At 58.1% G+C, this 8,425-nt stretch overlaps 1 protein-coding gene across 1 annotated transcript in view; it reads right to left on the reverse strand.

Moving 5' to 3' along the window:
• Window positions 1–8,425, reverse strand: part of OSBPL2 (oxysterol binding protein like 2) — a 51,368-nt gene that overhangs the window by 23,762 nt on the left and 19,181 nt on the right. Inside the window, exons 6-12 of the mRNA XM_007954684.1 lie at window positions 7,819–8,001; window positions 6,970–7,077; window positions 6,299–6,388; window positions 5,474–5,597; window positions 3,507–3,635; window positions 2,520–2,643; window positions 1,528–1,618 (exon numbers count right to left, since the gene is read on the reverse strand). Coding sequence (XP_007952875.1) covers window positions 1,528–1,618; window positions 2,520–2,643; window positions 3,507–3,635; window positions 5,474–5,597; window positions 6,299–6,388; window positions 6,970–7,077; window positions 7,819–8,001 — 849 coding nt within the window. The remainder of the gene's footprint in view (window positions 1–1,527; window positions 1,619–2,519; window positions 2,644–3,506; window positions 3,636–5,473; window positions 5,598–6,298; window positions 6,389–6,969; window positions 7,078–7,818; window positions 8,002–8,425) is intronic.

An 8,425-nucleotide genomic window follows, 5' to 3' on the forward strand; every position in this document is an offset into this window, starting at 1 on the left:
GACAGAGTGGAACTGCCCACAGGGTCTCCAAGGCTGTCAATCTTCACAGAAGCAAAGCCCAAACCACACCCACTGCCATGAAGTCGATTCCGACCCACACGCCCCTAGAGGACAGAGTGGAACTGCCCACAGGGTCTCCCAGGCTGTCAGTCTTCACGGAAGCAGAGCCCAAACCACACCCACTGCCGTGGAGTCCATTCCGACCCACAGCGCCCCTAGAGAACAGAGTGGAACTGCCCACAGGGTCTCCCAGGCTGTCAGTCTTCATGGAAGCAGATGGCCTCATCTTTCCACTAACCTTTTGCTTAACTACTGCACCGCCAGGGCTCATGTCTCTCTCTCCCCTTTTCCCCTCCCCCAGTACTTGATTGACTAAATCCTTATTAAATGGATGTTCATATTCTGCATATTAAACAAAGACAAAATAAGGTTGAGAAACAAAGACTGAGGCTCTTAGGAGTTGAGACATGTCATACCTCTAGCACACTAGCCCAGTCTGAGTCATGGCATGCCCAGCCATGTATATGTGTGCAGCCATATACGTGTGTCCAGCCATACAGGTGTGTCCAGCTATGCACGTATGCAGCCATACACACATGTCCAGTCATACACATGCCCAGCCACACACGTGTGCAACTGTACATACTCATCTAGCCGTACTCACGCCCAGCCATGTACGTGTGCAGTCATACACATGCATCCAGTCGTAGGTGTTCAGCCACGCACATAGGTGCAGCCATACACGTGCATCCAGCCATACACTTGCAAGCAGCCATACATGTGTGTCCCACCGTATAGGTGTGTCCAGCCATGTATGTGTGCAGCTAGACACATGTCCAGCCATGCACGTGTCCAGCCATCCACATGCACCTAGTGTGTCCAGCCATCCACGTTGTGTCCAGCCGTGTGCATGCCCTTGTGCAGAAATGTCATGTTGCAGTGTGACAGCCCTACATCTTCATGGTGAAGCCTCTTCTAGTCACTAAAGTGACACCATCAGTGAATGGTGAGGAACGTTGGGGCTGAACAGAGGGACCTGGGATTCAGCCTTGTTCCTCCGGAGCCATGTGACCTGCTGTGGCATGCTGTGATGTGATACGATGTGTGGCACAGGAGAGGTGGCTGCAGCGTGAGGAATCATGGGCGTTCCACCCAGCATGGTCCTCAGGTAGCTTCCGTCAGCACACACATTCCTGGGCCCAGCACGTGCTTTGGAAGCTGTACCTAAGTTAGAGGCTTGGTTCAGCTACATTTCCTTTTAAATGTGCCCTACTTAAGAAGAGGTGTGTGGCGCAAATCTGCTGAGTGCGTGGTGACGGGGCGCCTGCGGGACTGGCCCTGCCCAGCTGGGGCTCTGAGGCTCAGGCTCTGAGACAGGGTTCCTCATTTGTAACCAGGGCTGACACAGGACATACGATGGGCTTCTAGTGCCATGGTCACCCTGAAACCATGAAGCTGCTGCTTCTCATCCCAGGGAGACAGGCGTGTGGGCCTGGTCCCCAGACCCAGTCTGCCAGGGCACCTCACCTTGTCCGCCACATGGTCTCCTCTCTGGCTCGCTCCCTCTGGGCTTCCCTCTGCTTCTCTTCCAGGCGCTCTTTCTCTCGGCTTGCCAGATCTAGGGCCCAAGTAGACAGGCCTCAGGGTAAGGAACCAGCTTAACAAGGAAGCCTGTGTCTCAGTCAAAGGGAGGCAACAGTTAAAGGAGGCCAAACTCAGAACAGCTTGGACAGCTGCCACTTGGGGCTTAAGTCACTGTCAGGAGACTGTGGAGGGCAAACCACTCCATCAAGAGACCGAATGCAGCGGTGAGGGCGAAGGGCCCAAGAGTGACCAAGGGCTCCACGGAGGGGACACCACGCTCCACAAGAGTGCTGGGGGGTGGACGGTAGCAAGTGCTTAGAGCCAAGGGAAGGCACCGAGCCGGCTGTGCGGTCGGGACACTGCCCATGGTGACCCCAAAGTGTGCAGCTCCGGGCAGCTAGAGGCAGGGCCCACAGTGGCTCAGGATGCGTCCCAGCCAGAGCAGCAAGAGTGACAGTGAACTCATTCACTGTTATGGCACTGGCCGTGAGGGGTGCAGAGCTCCTCCGCGGGACAGTTAACGGGTGGAGGCACCCCCCGGCCTGGCCTGCTGCAGCGCATAGAGTCCCACAGGCAACAGGGATGGTGTGGACAGCTGCCTGTGTGGACGGCAATGACCAGCAGGTCGTCCTACACTGGGGCCGCAGGTCTGCTGGAGCCAGCAATGGAAAGCTGGGCTTCGAGTCTGAAGAGTTTTCCCATCATTAACTTCCATGGCGTTTACTGGCAGGGGGTCTGACGGTCTTCGACAGGCTGGGGACCTAAGACGCCTGAGGGCTGAGTGGCACTGGCTAGAGACCTACGTGTGCAGCTGCTGGGCGATGGGCTTGGTGTCCAGTGGCTGTGACCTCCGAGAAGGTGGGCTCACTGCTCTAAAACCCTCCTGACAGCCGAGGGTGTGAGCAGTGTGTATGGGGGTGGGGCAGCACACATACCCATGTGGCCGTTCTCCATGCCACGGATGTCGGGGCGCAGGCGGCAGTCTGTTGGGGGGAGGAGTGCCTCCATGCCCGCCTGCAGCTCGTTGAGACTCACAGTGAAGCTAGTGAAACTGTACATCTGCAGACACAGGCGGGAGAGTGAGCGGACGCTGAGACGCAGGCACGTCGGCCAGCCACCAGAGCCTGGCACCTCGCAACCCTCGTGGCAGGAGGCCCCCTTCCTCCCAGGGGTGCACCTGTCCCAGAGGCGTTCCAGTAGCCTTAGCAGCCCCTCCACCCAGTGGGTCCCTGCCATAGGGGACATTCCGTCCCCCAGGCCCAGGAGGCTCAGTCCCGCTCTCTTACTCCTGCACACCAACCGTCTGCTCGACATGCAAGGCCAGCAAAAACCTGACATCAGGTACGTCCAGGGGATGGTGGGGGCCACCCCACACAGCTCCCCCCGGCCTCCCACCCCTGTAACCCCATCTCACAGTCTCCCTCGTTGCCCTCCTCACCCTTTGCCTCCGAGGCCAGCCCCATACCTCTCAGCCTCCCACCTGCCCCAACAACAGTCCATCCTCCAAGAACAGCCAAGGACCGTTTGAGCCACCAGAGCCCCATGCCTTGGCCTCCAGTGGCCCAGGCATGCCAGCCCCTCCCTGTGGGGACCTTCCCCAGGGGTCCCTCCCCTCCTGCACCCCCATTCCCCAGAGGCCTCCGCAGCCCAGCCTGTCCCTGGATGATCTGGGCCTTCCCACAGCACATGCATGGACCGCCAGGGTCTGCCCTCACTGCTCACACAGCCTCCCCACGGGCAGAGCACGGGGGGCCCCGGCCTCGGTCAGAACCCAACGCTCCACTGCACAGAGCAGAGAGGAACAAAGAGAATCACCAGAGGGACTCGCAGGGGTGCTGCAGCACGCCCACAGGAGGGGAGGGGCACAGCAGGACTGGCCTGCAGACGGGCGGACGCCCAGGGCTGAGGAGTGGGGGCAGGACCTGGGCCGAGTTGGGGGGCCGTGTGTTGACTCTCCAGAGAAGCCGGCTGCCCGGGATGACCTGCACGGTCTCTTGTGTGTCTGGCACACTGTCAGCCACGTCGTCATCCACCTTCTCAGAGCTGGCCTCCTGCAACAGAGCCATTGGTCACGAGGGCCCCACTGGTCACAGGGGTCCCTGAATGATCACAGGGGACTCTGGACAGCCATGGGGGGCCCAGCTGGTCACAGGGGGCCCAGCAGCATCAGTCCCTGGGAGGGAGAGTGATCTTCAAAGCCCTTCTCAGACTGCTACCACGCCACTAAGCAGACGAGAACCATCTCTGTCTTTTCTAATGGGGTAGAAATACCATCCCACCACCTTGAGACACTGTGTGTCACCAGTTTAAGGAGAAGAGCCGTCCATCCTGCTCCTTAAGTGGCTAACATCCTGTCCACGGGTGACACAAAGCACGGGTCATTCTCTGAGCCCTGAAGAGTGGACCGCATGCCAGCAGCAGCACAGCCTTTGCTTCGGGGAGGGCCAGAGGGCCATCAGCCCACACCTCAGCCTGGCCTCAAATGGCACGCAAGGCCCACGCTCACACAGCCCCTCCCACACCGCACACATCTGCAGCTGGGAGGGCTCCCTGAGAGGACGTGTCTGCCCTCACCCAAGGCAGAGCCCACACCTGCAGGTTTCTAGACTGAATGTCAGCCGTGGCCCACAGTTCAACAGAGACAGCCCACTGTTACTTCTTTAGGATCCATGGGACTGGAGAAGGAGAGTGGTACCAGATGTGGCTGCTGTGGGAGAACACAGAAAACATGGAGAACAAGACTCGGGAGTCTCCCCGACTCCAGCGGGCCCGCTGGTGCAGCTGTGGGCTGCTTGGTCTGGGATAAGACCCCACGGCCACTCTGTCGTTTCCAGTTCCCCAGAGAACACCAAACCGAAAGCCTTCAAAGCCACCAGGCAAGTGTCGGAAGGGTCCCTTAAGTGGAACTTCACTTTTTCTTAAATAAAAAAGCATGTTCAAAAAGTTGTCTAACAGTTTACACAAAATGTCACAGCCACAGGGACACCAGGATGCCTGCAGAGTACACTCTTGTTAAATAAACACTGAGCATCTCAGGTTTGCTATGTTCCAACTAATTAGCTAGAAAAAATACGACAGCTTGGGAACTGCCGCTTCCAGTTCTAAGCTCCAGAGTATTCCAATCTCAAGACAATCAGTATCCCAAAGCAGTGGGAGAAAAGTCCTTTCCGACACTCAATGACTGTTCAATGTACTCTGTGGTACCAAGAACTGAGCAGAAATGACACTCACTTGATTCTAAAGTGTTTTAACCAGGGTAAGTCAGGTAGAGGGACAGGGGAGCTTTATCAAGAGAGCAGAACATGGAACTTCCAAAAAGAAGTGGGCTGAGCAAGGTTCCCTCAGATACCACTACGTGTGGGAGGGCAGACACTGACCCCCAAGAAACGCCAAAGCCAAAGTTACCATCAACTCAGGGTGAATACATGAATTCCATCAGCAATTCCAGAACCCAGACAGACAGTGGCACTATGACAGACGCTCCCTGACTCCCTCCCTGGACAGACGCACCCTGACTCTCTGACTGTGATAGACGCACCCCGACTCCCTCCCCGGGACAGACGCACCCCGACTCCCTCCCCGGGACGGACACTCCCTGACTCCCTCCCCGGGACGGACGCACCCTGACTCCCTCCCCGGGACGGACGCACCCTGACTCCCTCCCCGGGACGGACGCACCCTGACTCCCTCCCCGGGACGGACGCATCCTGACTTCCTCCCCGGGACGGACGCATCCTGACTCCATCCCTGGGACAGACACACCTTGACTTCCTTATCCACTCTGCCCGGGTTTTGCCCTCCTTAGGACTGATGTGGGCTCATTTCTGAGCACTGGCCCGGACACCCCTGCCCAGCCCTGGGCCCTAACCCGCCCCAGCAGGGTCCTCACCGGCTTCGTCTTTCTGAGGTGATCGCCTCTCCTCTCTTGCTTCTTGAAGGCCTCGTAGGTTGCCGGATCTATACCCCACAGACACTCTGTCCATTTGCCATAGATCATAAAGAGCTTCTTTTTGCTGTAGTCAGAGAGGAGTTTTTGAAACCAAATCAACAGCAATTACAGACCATGCATGCAAACGTGCTGCACCCTGGCTGTGATCATGACGTCAGAGTCTTGGTCTGGCTGGTCTTCGTTTTGGAACATCTCTGAACAAACACAAGACGAAGGTGCCTCCCCCATGCCCTAGAACAACTCCAGTGGCCAAGAAGCTGAGCAGGAAACACGAAGGTGTGGAAGCCAGAAGGAGCAGCGGCAGAGACCAAAGGGGCCGATTCTTTGAAGCTTAAGACGCTGAAGAAGCGTCCGATCGCTATTTAAACACATTGGACGTTTAACGTGCTGTGTGCCTGTCAGACCTCATTCTGTTGTTTTATAAACAGCTGTCCCTCACTGGCTCCTGCCCCTGCCAGACCCACTGGCCCAACCCCACATCACTGTCACCCGTGTTTTCTACAGTAATAATCCAGAGATCTTTCCAGACTGGCCACTAGAACTCCTGCCTGATTCCCAAAGGTGACGATGTTCAATCGTGGTGTCAAATAGAGTGTGGGGGGTGCGTTTCCTGGGGGAGAGAAGCAAGCAGTGCTCTCGTGATGCCCTGGGCGGCACTGGGGCCACAGGGGCTCTGCCAGAGGCCAGCACTGCAGGCCCGCGCCCACCCTCACGCTGGGAGACAGCCTCAGAGGAGCGAGCCGAGCCGGCACCAGCAGCACCTACTTCTTGTCCTGGATGTGTCCTTCCACCTTGTGCAGCTCCTTCCCGAACAGCCCACACGACTTGAAGTGGAGCACGCACTTATCTCCAGTCCTAGAGGAGGGCAGACACGGGTGCTGTCACTGACAGACCTGCCCAGAGACTGAGGCAGAGGAGAGGTGGGCGGGGCTTGGGGGAGGGGACCACTACAGCAGGCACCAGGGCTGTTCTGGGGTGACAGGGATGCTCAAAGATGGGCTGTGCAGGGCTGACAAGATCACAAGGTGCTGACGTGGTGAGCTCCAGGGCCTGGAAGTCGCACCTCCATAAAGCTGTCCATGGATGCCCACCAGCCCGGACCCAGCGACAGAGCGCTGTGAACCGAACACCAGATGAACCCGCACACAGCCGTCACAGGCTCACCCGGCAAGCACACGGATCTTCAGGGTCATTTAAACGTCACAATAAATTAATCACAAGTAACATGGCGTGTGACAGCACGGCCCCGGTCCCTGCGCTCACCACCCCGTGGGGAGCCCTGTCCTGCAGGGCTGGTCTGGAAGCTGGGGACACAGGGCCAGGCGCGGCCACACTGCAGATGACCTGCTGCAGCGTGGGAACACCCACAGAATGGGCCCGGCTCGCCTGTCACCACGCTGGGAGCCCTGCGCAGCCCTGGAGACTGCAGCCGGTACCTGTGGTTCAGGATCTCCACTGTCCCGTACTGCTCAATCCACAGCTTGCCAATGATCACGTTGTGCACGCAGCAGGTGGGGTTGGTCCAGGTGTAGGCTTCATCCTGCCTGGGGGTGGGGCACGCACAGGCACGTCAGGGGCCCCGTGGGACCCAGAAGCCAACGCTGGCCGATGGCAGCTTTAAGTGCCTGGGAGCTGGGCGAGGGGCAGACGGTTCTCTGAGCCCCGAACAGCAGCTACTAATTTACCATTCGGTTGAATTTCCTTCCTCTTTGCTTGTGAGCTCAGTCAAGCTTCCTACCGAGATGTCAAGACACAGTAACAACCAATAAAAGAAAGCCACGCTCTCCAGTCACGTCCTCGAAGGAAGCACCTCACGGCACGGCCGGGGCGATGCTGGGCTTGTGTGCACCCATGGCAGTTTCAGGGCAGCTCACAGGAGGGGCGTGGTTACAGGGGAGTGTCTGTGTGTTCAACATCCAGCCTCTTGTCTTGCCCCGAGCCAGCACCACTCACTGTGCCGCTCCAAGCCCCCAACCCTGGAAGCATGAGCAACAGCGCTTGTGGTTTTAAGCCACTAACCCTCCTGGACCATTTTTATGGCGGAGCTAACTAACCCAAGTGCCCGACACACAAAAACCACGTGGCAAAGGGTCTGAAATTCCAGCCACAAGAAGCCCCACCCAGGCATCTGCTGGAGAGCGCGCAGCTGGAGTGGCGGTCGCTCGAGGCGGGCCCACTGCCTCCATGCCAAGCAGACATGCATATGCCAGGGAGAAAAGCTTCCCACTTCCCGGTGGTAGATTTCCCTTCTGATAAGGAGTGCGTGTTTGGGATGCCCCACTTACTGCAACAGCTCCAGTGTGATGGTCCCACGGGGCTCTGCCTCCACGCTCTTGCCCCAGAACTTGAGCTTCGGGTAGATGGAGCCATGAAAGATGAAGTCCTGGTTGAGGCCTTCCGAGTGAAATGCACTGATGGGAGGGTGATGGCTGACCTGCTCAGCTAGGAACCTGAACCCCAGGTCTTCCCTTGTGGGAAACAAGACAGAAGAGGGTGGGAGCATGGGGACAAGAGAAGGAGCCAAGTTAGCGAGACAAGCAGAGGTGCCTGACCCCAGTGGGCCCTCCACAGCCCACTTTCCCTGCAAGCACTCCTCATGCCTACCCACACCACAGCATTCAGCAGACCACCATCCCTGGGCTCCAGCATCCACGGTGCTACACTCAGCACATACAACATTCGGTACCTTGCAAATGCACCTGACCATCCACTGAAACCAGTCCTCATGTGGGGAAGGGCACCTGGAGTCCCCCCTCACGCTCTCCGGGACCACCCGCGGGGCTCGGGAATGCCCTGGGACTCTGCTCTAGAAACAGCGAGCCCCCCTCACGCTCTCTGGGACCACCCGCGGGGCTCGGGAATGCCCCGGGACACTGCTCTAGAAACAGCGAG

Source organism: Orycteropus afer, unplaced genomic scaffold (genome assembly GCF_000298275.1).
Source record: "Orycteropus afer afer isolate SDZICR_OR568_19922 unplaced genomic scaffold, OryAfe1.0 scaffold00469, whole genome shotgun sequence".
In the NCBI taxonomy this organism is placed as follows: Eukaryota; Metazoa; Chordata; class Mammalia; order Tubulidentata; family Orycteropodidae; genus Orycteropus; species Orycteropus afer.